Source organism: Entelurus aequoreus, linkage group LG20, assembly GCF_033978785.1.
Source record: "Entelurus aequoreus isolate RoL-2023_Sb linkage group LG20, RoL_Eaeq_v1.1, whole genome shotgun sequence".
Taxonomy (NCBI): Eukaryota; Metazoa; Chordata; class Actinopteri; order Syngnathiformes; family Syngnathidae; genus Entelurus; species Entelurus aequoreus.
The window spans coordinates 8138286-8157101 of NC_084750.1; the positions used below are offsets into that span (position 1 = coordinate 8138286).

General features: G+C 37.1%; 2 protein-coding genes across 2 annotated transcripts in view; one reads left to right on the plus strand and one right to left on the minus strand.

Moving 5' to 3' along the window:
- The window catches only part of LOC133635561 (oxidoreductase NAD-binding domain-containing protein 1-like), a 22419-nt gene extending 20438 nt beyond the window's left edge, over positions 1 to 1981 (plus strand). Inside the window, exon 8 of the mRNA XM_062028770.1 lies at positions 207 to 1981. Within this exon, the coding sequence (XP_061884754.1) occupies positions 207 to 364 (158 nt within the window). The 3' untranslated portion in view covers positions 365 to 1981. The remainder of the gene's footprint in view (positions 1 to 206) is intronic.
- An 838-nt stretch (positions 1982 to 2819) lies between these two features.
- Positions 2820 to 18816, minus strand: part of LOC133636384 (uncharacterized) — a 39110-nt gene continuing 23113 nt past the window's right edge. The window contains exons 2-3 of the mRNA XM_062030376.1: positions 8452 to 8558; positions 2820 to 5047 (exon numbers count right to left, since the gene is read on the minus strand). Of these exons, the coding sequence (XP_061886360.1) occupies positions 4679 to 5047; positions 8452 to 8558 (476 nt within the window). The 3' untranslated portion in view covers positions 2820 to 4678. The remainder of the gene's footprint in view (positions 5048 to 8451; positions 8559 to 18816) is intronic.

Below are 18816 nucleotides of genomic sequence, written 5' to 3' on the forward strand. Positions count from 1 at the left end.
GTTTTAAAATGCCAAATAATGGCGCTGATAATCAGTCTTTTCCTGCTAAATAAATAGCTGACTTATTCAGCAGCCAAAAGATGTGATTCCACTCCCACAGACGTGAGTCCCACGCTGTGTGAAATGCACTCTCCCGCTGTTCACATACAAATGGCAATAAAAGCAGTTTGAATTAGTTTCTAATAAAAGGAAGTTTGATCCTGCAGGGCAAAGAATCACAGCAGAGGAACTGCGGGCTCACGTGGACCCAGAAAGGACTTTATGTTACCTCTGTGGACCTCCACCCATGATTGAGGCCATCTCCAGAACCCTCCGGGACCTGGGCCTGGCACAGGACAGGATTGTGTTTGAGAAGTGGTGGTAGTGACATCATCAGCATCCTGCCCACTTGGGACCAGGATGACGCCGTGTTTGTGGTGCAGGTGACAATGTGAACATGGGATATTTATTAGACTTGGACTTAGACAAACTTTAACGATCCACAAGGGAAATTGGACCGAAAACAAGCCTTTACTCGGCTCCCAGGTGCCAAATCCTCCACTGATTCTTACAAAAGTCTTTTTCTTGTCGTGCTTAAAACCAGCTGCTACACAGCAGACTGTCATGGAGCCTCCAGGTGGCCTCTGATTGGTCCACATTCCTCTCAGCAGGGGGCCACCCATTGGTTTCCAGCGAGGAAATAAATGAGATTGAAGAAACGCTTAATTTATCACCATTTTTATGTAAATACAACACATCCACAGTAGTCGGAAATAAATAGCAATGTTGTAACAACATCAATGACAGGAAACGCTGCTTACGAATACTCTGTTTCCGTAGCAACGGCTGCCTAAATAAACATTCCACATCAATCATTCTTACGGTTCATGTAAGAGAGTATGTTTCTCTGGAAATTAACAAAGGGCCGTTTCTTGGGCCAGCTCAGTTCTAGCACGGCACTTTCTCAGAAGAACGTCTCCAAATTCTACAAATGAACACAAATTGTGTGAACAGGCCTGTGAGAAAGTAGTAAAACAAGTCCAAATAATACTTTCATTGTGCAACAACAACACTTTTTCTTTCAACAACACCCGAGCAGCAAAGTGCAATGGGACTCATCATTAGGTACACCTGCACTTCCCCTCATTCATGTTGCTAATGATGCAACTTTTTCTCTTCCAAACCTTGACCAATCATAGTGCAGCCAGCAGGAAGGGGACTCATGTGCTTTACCTGACACATGAAACGTGTCGAATTATGCCATACACTATCCACTTTAGCCACCAGATGGCAGTAGAGTGTTGGATTTCTTAAAATGGGTTTTGTGGCAATTCCAACTTTGACCACAGCGTCAGAGCTTTCCATCATTTTCAGAAGACAGCATTGCGAAATGACTACCCCTCTTCCTCTCACGTGAGATCCACCCATATTATTTAGTATGTTTGATCAAGTGAAATGACTCAATGTGCGGTATGGAGAAATCTAACCCTATGCTGTCTTTAAGTGTACGTTTTTGCAGACACCGAGTAATAATTCATGAGACGAAGCGCATGACGCCGTAAGTTGAAATAAAATACCTTTATTGTCGTTGCCTTCAAAATAAGAGCACCGCTCCAGTAAAACGCCAATAAGCCACACACAACAACAGTCAGCAGATATAAATAGTAGCAGTGTTAAGAAAAGATGAATAAGCACTAATAAAAGTGCAGTGCCTTGATGAAGGTGATGTGTGCGACTGTTCAGGAAAATATCTTTCTAAATATGCTCCTTTTTTTGAGACACCTCTAACACTTCCCTGAAGTCTTTTGATACGTTTGTGGATTCATATCATGATGCGGACACGTTTGTTGCTGGATATTTTCTAATTCACTTCTGCTTTGGAGAGTTAAAGTTCAATTAAGGACCTGTTTTATTAATGTCTCGCTTATGTGCTTAGCTGTTGTGTAGCTGCTAGCATGTTTACATTTTGTGAAATTGAATAAATTGTGTTCTTTTTAGAGGACATTCAGATGTTAAGTAGGTCTGCACAAGCAAACTCCCAGCAGGAGTGCTTGTATCGCACATGACATCACACACAAGCAAACTCCCAGCAGGAGTGCTTGTATCGCACATGACATCACACACAAGCAAACACCCTGCAGGAGTGCTTGTATTGCACATGATATCACACACAAGTAAACACCCTGCAGGAGTGCTTGTATTGCACATGATATCACACACAAGGAAACACCCTGCAGGGCTGCTTGTATCGCACATGATATCACACACAAGTAAACACCCTCCAGGACTGCTTGTATTGCACATGATATCACACACAAGTAAACACCCTGCAGGGCTGCTTGTATTACACATGGTATCACACAAGTAAACAGGCTGCAGGACTGCTTGTATCGCACATGACATCACACACAAGTAAACACCCTGCAGGAGTGCTTGTATTGCACATGATATCACACACAAGTAAACACCCTGCAGGAGTGCTTGTATTGCACATGATATCACACACAAGTAAACACCCTGCAGGAGTGCTTGTATTGCACATGATATCACACACAAGTAAACACTTTGCAGGACTGCTTGTATCGCACATGACATCACACACAAGTAAACACCCTGCAGGAGTGCTTGTATTGCACATGATATCACACACAAGTAAACACCCTGCAGGAGTGCTTGTATTGCACATGATATCACACACAAGTAAACACTTTGCAGGACTGCTTGTATCGCACATGACATCACACACAAGTAAACACCCTGCAGGAGTGCTTGTATTGCACATGATATCACACACAAGTAAACAGGCTGCAGGACTGCTTGTATTGCACATGATATCACATACAAGTAAACACCCTGCAAGAGTGGTTGAATTGCAGATGATATCACACACAAGTAAACACCCTGCAGGACTGCTTGTATCACACATGATGTGACACACAAGTAAACACTCTGCAGGACTGCTTGTATCAGGCATGATATCAGACGCAAACAGACACAAGTAAACATGCTGTAGGACTGCCTGTATCGCACTTGATATCACACAAAAGTAAACACCCTGCAGGACTGCTTGTATTGCACATATCACACACAAGTAAACACCCTGCAGGACTGCTTGTATCGCACATGATATCACGCACAAGTAAACAGGCTGCAGGACTGCTTGTATCGCACATGATATCACACACAAGTAAACAGGACTGCTTGTATCGCACATGATATCACACACAAGTAAACACCCTGCAAGAGTGCTTGAATTGCAGATGATATCACACACAAATGAACACCTTGCAGGACTGCTTGTCTCACACATGATGTGACACACAAGTAATCACTGCAGGACTGCTTGTATCAGGCATGATATCCGACGCAAACAGACACAAGTAAACATGCTGTAGGACTGCCTGTATCGCACTTGATATCACACACAAGTAAATACCCTGCAGGATTGCTTTATCGCACATTTTATCATCCACAAGTAAACACACTGCAGGACTGCTTGTATCGCACGAGATATCACACACAAGTAAACAGGCTGTAGGACTGCTTGTATCGCACATGATATCACACACACAGGTAAACACCTGATTTTTTGCTAATATCAGACAAGCTGGCACACCACTCGTGTTTTTGTTGCTCACAGAAATCTAAGACTTCAGTCGTGTCAAAGTGTAACACAAGGTGTCCACCAGGTGGTGCAGCTAAAGATGCCCTGTGGGATACATGGTGGTCACAATGCTCCAGTTGCGGAGCACTTCATGTTCCATTAGTTCAAGTCCCCTGTCGTTGGCAAAGAGCAGGAAACAACAGCTTTGGCTGTAGGAAACGTCCACTATTGCCACCATCCTTGCCAGTCAATAACAGTAATTACAGAGGAAAGAGGAGTGTTGTTGCAGCTGGAACTAATCAAAGTGTCGTTGGTGTGAGTCATTTTCGTAGCAAATTGTAAATGTGCGTGTACAATGAAGGACGTGAACGCGCATGATGCTAATAATATTAGTTCTCACAGAACAGGAAAAGTGTATTTGTTGTCATCCAGCTGCTTTATTTACATTTGATCTAAATAGGATCGCAGTTTGCATTCTAACGTTGGTTAAAACACCAAAGAAAATTTCTCATGCACTCCAAATCATTTCACCAATCCTAGTCTGCTTCTAATTGCTACTCAGCTGTGGTCCGTATGGCGCTGGCTTGTAGTACACTTTTCCACCACTTGTGGCAGTAATGACAAGACCGCCGTAGAAGACGATGACTAAAGTGGTGAAGCTGGGTTTTCATTTTATTGATAGTTTAGTTGAGAAATGAATGCGGTTATAAGGACATTATTGGGTGTTGTTTATTTTTTAGTCAGTTATTGAAGTCCCTTCTTCTGCCGTATGTTTGATGACTATTTATCTTTCTAATCAGCCTAAAGATGAGGCGTTCAATACATTTTTACATATTTTTGATGAAGGTGATTTCATACCATTTGACAAGGTTGTATGTCAGATAGAATGATTGAATATGATGTGGGACGACTAATTCAGTGTTGATATTTGAGCGGGCCCCGGGCCCCGCTGTAGTGGGAGGCCCTGATCTCTTTCAAAGTGTTGTACTGAAGCTGGTTGGGGTAGTTAGTTGTATGCTAATGAGGTGATGAATATTCATGGTGCAGGCGTGCCTAATGAAGAGGCCAGTACTCGGGTAAAAAAGGAGCAATACGTCAACAGACGCCAGAAAAGAGCTGATGTCGGACGCGCTCCATCTTCACGTCCGCTCTGACTCCTCCCCCTCCGCGACACACGTCCGTCCATGTCACCGTCTTCCTGGCCGCCGGACCGCCGTCAACGTCCGTCTCCTCCTCCCGCTCCCCGAGGGACGGCAGGCTGCCCGACAGGAAGGGGCGGTCCCTGTCAGCGTGCCCCTCCCCCTCCTCGCCGCTCCACGTCCGCAGCCCGTCCGCCTGCTGGTCGCCCGCACGCCGCAGCGTGTCCATCTGCGTGTCGAGGACCAGGGAGCGATCCTCGCCCTCCTCCAGCATCTCGCCGCTCGCGTGCTTCTTGGTCCTGTGGCGACCTCGCCGGGTCAGCAACTGGAACCAGAACCAGAACCAGTTTCAGCTCGTCTTCTTTCCCGCTGACCAAACGCAACAAATACTGTCAAATACTACTACAGTAAATGAATGTATACTAATACTATCAGATATTACAGTACATGAATGTATACTAATACTATCAAACATGAATGTACACTAATACTATCAAATATTACAGTACATGAATGTATACTAATACTATCAGATATTACAGTACATGAATGTACACTAATACTATCAAATATTACAGTACATTAATGTATACTAATACTGTCAAATATTACAGTACATGAATGTATACTAATACTATCAAATATTACAGTACATGAATGTATACTAATACTATCAAACATGAATGTACACTAATACTATCAAATATTACAGTACATGAATGTATACTAATACTATCAGATATTACAGTACATGAATGTACACTAATACTATCAAATATTACAGTACATTAATGTATACTAATACTATCAAACATGAATGTACACTAATACTATCAAATATTACAGTACATGAATGTATACTAATACTGTCAAATACTACAGTACATGAATGTATACTAATACTGTCAAATACTACAGTACATGAATGTATACTAATACTATCAGATATTACAGTACATGAATGTACAGTAATACTATCAGATATTACAGTACATGAATGTATACTAATACTATCAGATATTACAGTACATGAATGTATACTAATACTATCAAATATTACAGTACATTAATGTATACTAATACTATCAAACATGAATGTACACTAATACTATCAAATATTACAGTACATGAATGTATACTAATACTGTCAAATACTACAGTACATGAATGTATACTAATACTGTCAAATACTACAGTACATGAATGTATACTAATACTATCAGATATTACAGTACATGAATGTACAGTAATACTATCAGATATTACAGTACATGAATGTATACTAATACTATCAGATATTACAGTACATGAATGTATACTAATACTGTCAAATATTACAGCACATGAATGTGCACAAATACTATCAGATACTACAGTACATGAATGTATACTAATACTATCAAACATGAATGTACACTAATACTATCAAATATTACAGTACATGAATGTATACTACTACTATCAAACATGAATGTACACTAATACTATCAAATATTACAGTACATGAATGTATACTAATACTATCAAATATTACAGCACATGAATGTGCACAAATACTGTCAGATACTACAGTACATGAATGTACACTAATACTATCAAAAATTACAGTACATTAATGTATACTAATACTGTCAAATATCACAGCACATTAATGTATACTAATACTATCAAATATTACAGTACATGAATGTACACAAATACTATCAAATATGAATGTACACTAATACTATCACATATTACAGTACTTTAATGTACACAAATACTATTAAATATTACAGCACGTTAATGTACACTAATATCAAATATTACAGTACATGAATGTACACAAATACTATTAAATATTACAGTATATTAATGTATACTAATACTATCAAATATCACAGCACATTAATGTATACTAATACTATCAAATATTACAGTACATGAATGTACACAAATACTATCAAATATGAATGTACACTAATACTATCAAATATTACAGTACATGAATGTACACAAATACTATTAAATATTACAGTACATTAATGTACACTAATACTATCAAATATTACAGTACATGAATGTACAGTAATACTATCAAATATTACAGTACATGAATGTATACTAATACTATCAAATATTACAATACATGAGTGTACACTAATACTATCAAATATTACAGTAAATGAATGTACACAAATACTATTGAATATTACAGTACATGCATGTACACTAATACGATCAAATACTACAGTACTCTAATGTACACTAATACAATCAAATATTACAGTACATGAATGTATACTAATACTATCAAATATTACAGTACATGAACATACACAAATACTATCAAATATGAATGTACACAAATACTATCAAATATTACAGTACATGAATGTACACAAATACTATCAAATATTACAGTACATTAATGTACACTAATACTATCAAATATTACAGTACATGAATTTACAGTAATACTATCAAATATTACAATACATGAGTGTACACTAATACTATCAAATGTTACAGTGCATTAATGTATACTAATACTATCAAATATTACAGTACATGAATGTACACTAAAACTGTCAAATATTACAGTACATGAATGTACACAAATACTATTGAATATTACAGTACATGCATGTACACTAATACGATCAAATACTACAGTACGCTAATGTACACAAATACTACAGTACTCTAATGTACACTAATACAATCAAATATTACAGTACATGAATGTATACTAATACTATCAAATATTACAGTACATGAACATACACAAATACTGTCAAATATGAATGTACACTAATAATATCAAATATTACAGTACATGAATGTACACAAATACTATTAAATATTACAGTACATGAATGTACACTAATACTATCAAATATTACAGTACATGAATGTACACTAATACTATCAAATATTACAGTACATGCATGTACACTACTATCAAATATTACAGTACATGAATGTACACTAATACTATCAAATATTACAGTACATGCATGTACACTACTATCAAATATTACAGTACATCAATGTACACTAATACAATCAAATATTACAGTACATGAATGTACACTAATACTGTCAAATATTACAGTACATGAATGTATACTAATACTATCAAGTATTACAGTACATGAATGTACACAAATACTATCAAATATTACAGTTCATGAATGTACACAAATATCAAATACCACAGTACATGATTGTATACTAATACTATCAAATACTACGGTACATGAATGTACACTAAAACTATCGAATATTACAGTACATGAATGTACACTAATATTATCAAATATTACAGTACATGCATGTACACTACTACTATCAAATATTACAGTACATGAATGTACACAAATACTATTAAATATTACAGTACATCAATGTACACTAATACTGTCAAATATTACAGTACATGAATGTACACTAGTACTATCAAATATTACAGTACATGAATGTACACTAATACTGTCAAATATTACAGTACATGAATGTATATAAGTATTATATATTACAGTACATGAATATACTGAAGTATTATTAGATATTACAGTACATGAATGAACAGAAGTATTATTATATATTACAGTACATGAATGTATAGAAGTATTATTAGATATTACAGTACATGAATGTATAGAAGTAATATTATATATTACAGTACATGCATGTATAGAAGTATTATTATATATCACAGTACATGAAGATACTACGTTGACCTACCTTGAAGTCTTTCCTCCTGCGCTGTAAAACGGGTCTCTGAAGGAAGAGGATCTGTTTGGTGGACAAACTGCCGTCGCTGCAGAAAGAAGGTAAGACAAATGTTAAACCTGAATATGATGACACGTGAGAAATGATTTATTTGGTTCAGACGACAGGTGACAGGTCTATATATAGATATATATATATATATATATATTTATATATATATAGATTTATAGGCTGGAGTCATACTTAATCGGACCCTGGATAGCTCGATGGTAACGCTGCCGGATCCTAATGAAGGCGTACTGGGTTTGAATCCCAGTTGGTTCTATGTTTTGTTTCACCTCAATTGTAGTTTACTACAACAGATGTCATATGCTCACAACAAGACCCAGGATAGGTCAATGGTTATGACTGCTACCTCTCAGTCAGTAGTATGGGGTTCAAATCCATGACTTGGAAGTTCAAGTTGTATTTTTCACCTCTATCATAGTTCACTGATTGCATTTGTGTACGAGCAAAAATCACATCTTGCTGGGACCCAGTATATCTCAATGGTCAACACTGTGGGCTCCCGATACATGGGTACTTGGTTTGAACCCCAGACAAGTAATCAGAATGTTGGATCAACGGTTTGCAATTAAAAAAAAGTCTCCTTCTGACATCCTGCCGACTGTCTTTAATTTCTGTTGAACTTTTATGTCATCTTACTTACTAAATCAGTCACAGTAACAATCTACTGTAAATGTTATGTTATCACTGCAACTTAACTGCAAACCTGAACACTGAAGTGAAGCACCACCCACATCGAGAATGACGCGCTCAGCAGGTGTTTGCTGCAGGGATGTCACCTCTTCTCAGAGCGAAAAACAGTTGGTTCTATGTATCTGTTTCACCACAATCATAGGTTACTAGTTTACTAGCTCACCATTACATCAGTGAAGAAAACCCAGGATAGAACAGTGGTTATGACTGCTGCCTCTCAGTCCGTAGTACTGAGTTCAAATCCTTGACTTTTAAAGTTGAGGAATTTGTTTTACCTCTATCATATATCACTGATTGCATTTGAAAATAAACAAACATCATGAATCAACAAGATTCTGGATAGTTTATTAGTCAACACTGTGGGCTCCCCAGAATCCCAGCTCAGCAAGACCCATGATACCATAGTGGTTAAGACTGCTGCATCTCAGTCAGTAGTGGTGGGTTCAAATCTGTTACTTCGAAAGTTTAGTTTTCTTTGACCTCTAGAATAGTTCACTGATTGTATTTGTATATGAACAAAAATGAAGTTATAAGAAGACCCTGGATAGCATGGTGGTTAAGACTGCTACCTCTCAGTCAGTAGTGTGGGGTTCAAATCCATTACTAGGAAATTGTAGGTTTTTGTTTCACCTCTATCATAGTCCACTGATTGCATTTGTATATGAGCGAAAATCAGTGTGTGATGGGACCCAGCATAGCTCAATGGTCAACACTGTGGGCTCCCAATACAGGGGTACATGGTTCAAACCCCAGACAAGTAATCATTAATTTGGCTGAATGTCGTCAAAACGACATAAATTGAGTAATGTTATGTGCTCATTGCTTGATTAACATAGAGTTAAAAAATTAAGTCAATACTAAAGATAATAATAATTGTCAAATAGTCAATGAATACACCTCAGGGGTTACCTGTGTGTGAGAGAGTGTGTGTGTGTGTGCGAGTGAGTGTGCGTGTATGAGTGTGTGCGAGTGAGCGTGTGAGTGTAATTCCTGAGGTGGGGGGAATTGGAGTAAAACATAATAATAGAGAGCGTTGACCAATGAGCTCTCCTGGGTACGATTTAAAAAAAAAAAAAGTTAATTGGAACAGTTAAAAAAATAATTAAATTAGTTAATTTTTTTTACATGTGAAATATATCATCTGACACTTCCAATCAAAGTTCATAGATTGGAAGTCAACTTACTGGATTTGAACCCAGCACCATTCATTCCAAGACAACAGTCTTGCCCACTGTGCTATACTGGGAAACCTTGTATTCGGCTTGTATAGAAAGCTAATCGGAGACTTGTTGCTGGGTAAACTACACTATAAACCAGTGGAATAAAACACTGTCAACCCAACTGGTATTGAACCCAGGACTGTTAAATCCTAATCAAGAGTCTTGACCACTGGGCCATCCTGGCACTGGTATGTCATTCCTTCCGGCTCATATAAAAAGCAAATCAGAGACTTAAAGTGGAGCAAAATGCTGCCAACCTACCCGGGATTGAACCCAGCACCATTCATTCCAAGTCAACAGTCTTACCCACTGTGCTATCCCGGGTCTTGCGAAATCTTGTATCCGGCTGGTAAAGAAAGCTAATCAGAGACTTGTTGCTGGGTAAACTACACTATAAACCAGTGGAATAAAAGACTGTCAATCCGACTGGTATTGAACCCAGGACTGTTTAATCCCAATCTAGAGTCTTAACCACTGGGCTATCCTGTCACTGGTAAATCATTCTTTCCAGTTCATATAAAAAGCTAATCAGAGACTTAAGTTGGAACAAAATGCTACCAGCCTACCTGGGACTGAACACAGCATCCTTCATTTCAAGTCAACAGTCTTACCCACTGTGCTATCCTGGGACTTCTGAATTCTGATATCCGGCTTGTATAGAAAGTTAATCAGGGACTCTTTGCTGGGTAAAATACACAAGAGGTGGACCAAAATACCATCAACCCGACTGGTATTGAAGTCAGGACTGTTTATTGCACGTCTAGATTCCTAACCACTGGGCCATCCTGGGTATTGCGAAGATATCTTTCTGGCTCATATAGAAAGGTAATCAGAGACTTGTCGCTGGGTAAACTACACTATAACCCAGTGGAATAAAATACTGTCAAACCGACTGGTATTGAACCTAGGACTGTTTAATTCTAATCAAGAGTCTTAAACACTGGGCCATCGTGGAACTGGCAAGTCATTCTTTCCGGCTCTTATAAAAATCTAATCAGAAACTTCAGGTGGAACAAAATGCTTCCAACATACCTGAGATTGAAACCAGCACCCTTCATTCCAAGTCAATAGTCTTACCCACTGTGCCATCCTGGGTGTTGTTAAAATTTGTATCCGGCTTGTATAGAAAGCTAATCAGGGACTCTTTGCTTAATGAACTACGATAGAGGTCGTATATATGAATATATACATATTTATATACATATATATATATATATATATATATATATATATATATATATATATATATTAGGGCTGTCAAACAATTAAAATAATTTTCCGCGATTAGTTATCTCAAAATGAATCGCAGATAGGTATCATTTTTCATCATTAATAAGTGTACCCAAGACAAATCATTTTCACGGGGGGTGGCTTCATATCGCTGCGTGACAATGTTTTAACCTTCTGTATTAAATAATAAAATGTAATATTAAGCCTGCTAATCATTCTGAAATTCACAACTCGACCAGAACATCTTATAAAAGAATCTACAGATTATTTCAGACAGCCGGAACTCTACAATACATTATATTACTTTATTTTGTTTGGTTTGGTGGCTAACAGGAAGCCATACATTAAGGGGGAACCCTAAATGTAGTTTAACCAGATGTAAAGCCTAGCGCTTCTATTTTGAAATGTGCGATTGGTTTGAGAAAGTGTCATGACAAGTTTTAATGTTGGATCAACGGTTTGCAATTTAAAAAAAGTCTCCTTCTGACATCCTGCCGACTGTCTTTCATTTTTGTTGAACTTTTATGTCATCTTACTTACTAAATCAGTCACAGTAACAATCTACTGTAAATGTTATGTTATCACTGCAACTTAACTGCAAACCTGAACACTGAAGTGAAGCACCACCCACATCGAGAATGACGCGCTCAGCAGGTGTTTGCTGCAGGGATGTCACCTCTTCTCAGAGCAAAAAATAGTTGGTTCTATGTATCTGTTTCACCTCAAATGTAGGTTTCTAGTTTACTAGCTCACCATTACATCAGTGAAGAAAACCCAGGATAGAACAGTGGTTAAGACTGCTGCCTCTGAGTCCGTAGTACTGAGTTCGAATCCTTGACTTTTAAAGTTGAGGAATTTGTTTTACCTCTATCATATATCACTGATTGCATTTGTAAATAAACAAACATCAAGAATCATCAAGACTCTGGATAGTTTAATAGTCAACACTGTGGGCTCCCCAGAATCCCAACTCAGCAAGACCCATGATACCATAGTGGTTAAGACTGCTGCATCTCAGTCAGTAGTGGTGGGTTCAAATCTGTTACTTCGAAAGTTTAGTTTTCTTTGACCTCTAGAATAGTTCACTGATTGTATTTGTATATGAACAAAAATGAAGTTATAACAAGACCCTTGTTAGCATGGTGGTTAAGACTGCTGCCTCTCAGTCAGTAGTGTGGGGTTCAAATCCATTACTAGGAAATTGTAGGTTTTTGTTTCACCTCTATCATAGTCCACTGATTGCATTTGTATATGAGCGAAAATCAGTGTGTGATGGGACCCAGGATAGCTCAATGGTCAACACTGTGGGCTCCCAATACAGGGGTACTTGGTTCAAACCCCAGACAAGTAATCATTAATTTGGCTGAATGTCGTCAAAACGACATAAATCGAGTAATGTTATGTGCTCATTGCCTGATTAACATAGAGTTAAAAAATTAAGTCAATACTAAAGATAATAATAATTGTCAAATAGTCAATGAATACACCTCAGGGGTTACCTGTGTGTGAGAGAGTGTGTGTGTGTGTGCGAGTGAGTGTGCGTGTATGAGTGTGTGCGAGTGAGCGTGTGAGTGTAATTCCTGAGGTGGGGGGAATTGGAGTAAAACATAATAATAGAGAGCGTTGACCAATGAGCTCTCCTGGGTACGATTAAAAACAAAAAAAAAGTTAATTGGAACAGTTAAAAAAATAATTAAATTAGTTAATTTTTTTTTTGTTTTCATTACATGTGGAGGTGAAATATATCATCTGACACTTCCAATCAAAGTTCATAGATTGGAAGTCAATTTACTGGATTTGAACCCAGCACCATTCATTCCAAGACAACAGTCTTGCCCACTGTGCTATACTGGGTGCTGGGAAACCTTGTATTCGGCTTGTATAGAAAGCTAATCGGAGACTTGTTGCTGGGTAAACTACACTATACACCAGTGGAATAAAACACTGTCAACCCGACTGGTATTGAACCCAGGACTGTTAAGTCCTAATCAAGAGTCTTGACCACTGGGCCATCCTGGCACTGGTATGTCATTCCTTCCGGCTCATATAAAAAGCAAATCAGAGACTTAAAGTGGAACAAAATGCTGCCAACCTACCCGGGATTGAACCCAGCACCATTCATTCCAAGTCAACAGTCTTACCCACTGTGCTATCCCGGGTCTTGCGAAATCTTGTATCCGGCTGGTAAAGAAAGCTAATCAGAGACGTGTTGCTGGGTAAACTACACTATAAACCAGTGGAATAAAAGACTGTCAATCCGACTGGTATTGAGCCCAGGACTGTTTAATCCTAATCAAGAGTCTTAACCACTGGGCCATCCTGGCACTGGTAAATTATTATTTCCAGTTCATATAAAAATCCAATCAGAGACTTAAGTTGGAACAAAATGCTACCAGCCTACCTGGGATTGAACCCAGCATCCTTCATTCCAAGTCAACAGTCTTACCCACTGTGCTATCCTGGGACTTCTGAATTCTGATATCCGGCTTGTATAGAAAGTTAATCAGGGACTCTTTGCTGGGTAAAATACACAAGAGGTGGACCAAAATACAATCGACCCGACTGGTATTGAACTCAGGACTGTTTATTGCATGTCTAGATTCTTAACCACTGGGCCATCCTGGGTATTGCGAAGATATCTTTCTGGCTCATATAGAAAGGTAATCAGAGACTTGTCGCTGGGTAAACTACACTATAACCCAGTGGAATAAAATACTGTCAAACCGACTGGTATTGAACCTAGGACTGTTTAATCCCAATCAAGAGTCTTAACCACTGGGTCATCCTGAAACAAGCAAGTTGTTCTTTCCGGCTCATATAAAAAGGTAATCGGAGACTTAAGGTGGAACAAAATGCTACCAACCTACCTGGGATTGAACCCAGCACCCTTCATTCCAAGTCACCAGTCTTCATACTGTATATATGTGTATATATATATATACATTTATATATTAGGGCTGTCTAACAATTAAAATAATTTTCCGCGATTAGTTAACTCAAAATGAATCGCAGATAGGTATCATTTTTCATCATTAATAAGTGTACCCAAGACAAATCATTTTCACGGGGGGTGGCTTCATATCGCTGCGTGACAATGTTTTAACCTTCTCTATTAAATAATAAAATGTAATATTGAGCCTGCTAATCATCGTATATATATATATATATATATATATATATATATATATATATATATATATATATATATATATATATATATATATATATATATATATATATATATATATATATATATATATATAGTGATTAAAAATCCCTCATTGACATTATCATTAGAGATTTATAAAAAATAAAAAAAAGAACAATAGTAGCTTACACTTGCATCGCATCTCATAAGCTTGACAACACACTGTGTCCAATATTTTCACAAAGATAAAATAAGTCATATTTTTGGTTCATTTACTAGTTAAAACAAATGTACATTATTGCAATCAGTTAATAAAACATTGTCCTTTACAAATATGAAAGCTTTTTACAAAAATCTACTACTCTGCTTGCATGTCAGCAGACTGGGGTAGATCCTGCTGAAATCTATGTATTGAATGAATAGAGAATCCTTTTGAATCGGGAAAATGTCGTTTTTGAATCGAGAATCGCGTTGAATCGGGAAAAATCGATTTTGAATCGAATCGTGACCCCAAGAATCGATATTGAATCGAATCGTGGGACACCCAAAGATTCGCAGCCCTAATATATATATATATATATATATATATATATATATATATATATATATATATATATATGTACGTATGTATATATTTATATACATATTTATATATATATACATATGTATATTTATATATTTATTTATATTTATATATATACGTATATATATATATATATATATATATATATATATATATATATATATATATATATATATACATATATATATATATATATATATATATATATATATATATATATATATATATATATATATATATATATATATATATATATATATATATATACATACATACATACACATACATACATATATACATATATATACATACATACACACATATATATATATATATATATATATATATATATATATATATATATATATATATATATATATATATATATATATATATATATATATATATATATATATATATATATATATATATATTAGGGCTGTCAAACGATTAAAATAATTTTCCGCGATTAGTTAACTCAAAATGAATCGCAGATAGGTATCATTTTTCATCATTAAAAAGTGTACCCAAGACAAATCATTTTCACGGGGGGTGGCTTCATATCGCTGCGTGACAATGTTTTAACCTTCTCTATTAAATAATAAAATGTAATATTGAGCCTGCTAATCATTCTGAAATTGACAACTCGACCAGAACATCTCATAAAAGATTTTACAGATTATTTCAGCCATCCGGAACTCTACAATACATTATATTACTTTATTTTGTTTGGTTTGGTGGCTAACAGGAAGCCATACATTAAGGGGAAACCCTAAATGTAGTTTAACCAGATGTAAAGCCTAGTGCTCCTATTTTGAAATGTGCGATTGGTTTGAGAAAGTGTCATGACAAGTTTTAATGTTGGATCAACGGTTTGCAATTAAAAAAAAGTCTCCTTCTGACATCCTGCCGACTGTCTTTCATTTCTGTTGAACTTTTATGTCATCTTACTTACTAAATCAGTCACAGTAACAATCTACTGTAAATGTTATGTTATCACTGCAACTTAACTGCAAACCTGAACACTGAAGTGAAGCACCACCCACATCGAGAATGACGCGCTCAGCAGGTGTTTGCTGCAGGGATGTCACCTCTTCTCAGAGCAAAAAATAGTTGGTTCTATGTATCTGTTTCACCACAATCATAGGTTACTAGTTTACTAGTTCACCATTACATCAGTGAAGAAAACCCAGGATAGAACAGTGGTTAAGACTGCTGCCTCTCAGTCCGTAGTACTGAGTTCGAATCCTTGACTTTTAAAGTTGAGGAATTTGTTTTACCTCTATCATATATCACTGATTGCATTTGTAAATAAACAAACATCATGAATCATCAAGACTCTGGATAGTTTAATAGTCAACACTGTTGGCTCCCCAGAATCCCAGCTCAGCAAGACCCATGATACCATAGTGGTTAAGACTGCTGCATCTCAGTCAGTAGTGGTGGGTTCAAATCTGTTACTTCGAAAGTTTAGTTTTCTTTGACCTCTAGAATAGTTCACTGATTGTATTTGTTCATGAACAAAAATGAAGTTATAACAAGACCCTTGTTAGCATGGTGGTTAAGACTGCTACCTCTCAGTCAGTAGTGTGGGGTTCAAATCCATTACTAGGAAATTGTAGGTTTTTGTTTCACCTCTATCATAGTCCACTGATTGCATTTGTATATGAGCGAAAATCAGTGTGTGATGGGACCCAGGATAGCTCAATGGTCAACACTGTGGGCTCCCAATACAGGGGTACTTGGTTCAAACCCCAGACAAGTAATCATTAATTTGGCTGAATGTCATCAAAACGACATAAATTGAGTAATGTTATGTGCTCATTGCTTGATTAACATAGAGTTCAAAAATTAAGTCAATACTAAAGATAATAATAATTGTCAAATAGTCAATGAATACACCTCAGGGGTTACCTGTGTGTGTGTGCGAGTGTGTGCGAGTGAGCGTGTGAGTGTAATTCCTGAGGTGGGGGGAATTGGAGTAAAACATAATAATAGAGAGCGTTGACCAATGAGCTCTCCTGGGTACGATTAAAAACAAAAAAAAAGTTAATTGGAACAGTTAAAAAAATAATTAAATTAGTTAATTTTTTTTTGTTTTCATTACATGTGGAGGTGAAATATATCATCTGACACTTCCAATCAAAGTTCATAGATTGGAAGTCAACTTACTGGATTTGAACCCAGCACCATTCATTCCAAGACAACAGTCTTGCCCACTGTGCTATACTGGGTGCTGGGAAACCTTGTATTCGGCTTGTATAGAAAGCTAATCGGAGACTTGTTGCTGGGTAAACTACACTATAAACCAGTGGAATAAAACACTGTCAACCCGACTGGTATTGAACCCAGGACTGTTAAATCCTAATCAAGAGTCTTGACCACTGGGCCATCCTGGCACTGGTATGTCATTCCTTCCGGCTCATATAAAAAGCAAATCAGAGACTTAAAGTGGAACAAAATGCTGCCAACCTACCCGGGATTGAACCCAGCACCATTCATTCCAAGTCAACAGTCTTACCCGCTGTGCTATCCCGGGTCTTGCGAAATCTTGTATCCGGCTGGTAAAGAAAGCTAATCAGAGACTTGTTGCTGGGTAAACTACACTATAAACCAGTGGAATAAAACACTGTCAATCCGACTGGTATTGAACCCAGGACTGTTTAATCCTAATCAAGAGTCTTAACCACTGGGCCATCCTGGCACTGGTAAATCATTCTTTCCAGTTCATATAAAAAGCTAATCAGAGACTTAAGTTGGAACAAAATGCTACCAGCCTACCTGGGATTGAACACAGCATCCTTCATTCCAAGTCAACAGTCTTACCCACTGTGCTATCCTGGGACTTCTGAATTCTGATACCCGGCTTGTATAGAAAGTTAATCAGGGACTCTTTGCTGGGTAATATACACAAGAGGTGGACCAAAACACTATCAACCCGACTGGTATTGAACTCAGGACTGTTTATTGAATGTCTAGATTCTTAACCACTGGGCCATCCTGGGTATTGCGAAGATATCTTTCTGGCTCATATAGAAAGGTAATCAGAGACTTGTCGCTGGGTAAACTACACTATAACCCAGTGGAATAAAATACTGTCAAACCGACTGGTATTGAACCTAGGACTGCTTAATTCTAATCAAGTGTCTTAACCACTGGGCCATCGTGGAACTGGTAAGTCTTTCTTTCCGGCTCTTATAAAAATCTAATCAGAAACTTCAGGTGGAACAAAATGCTTCCAACCCACCTGAGATTGAACCCAGCACCCTTCATTCCAAGTCAATAGTCTTACCCACTGAGCTATCCTGGGTCTTGTTAAAATTTGTATCCGGCTTGTATAGAAAGCTAATCAGGGACTCTTTGCTTAATGAACTACGATAGAGGTCGTATATATGAATATATACATATTTATATATATACATATTTATATATATATA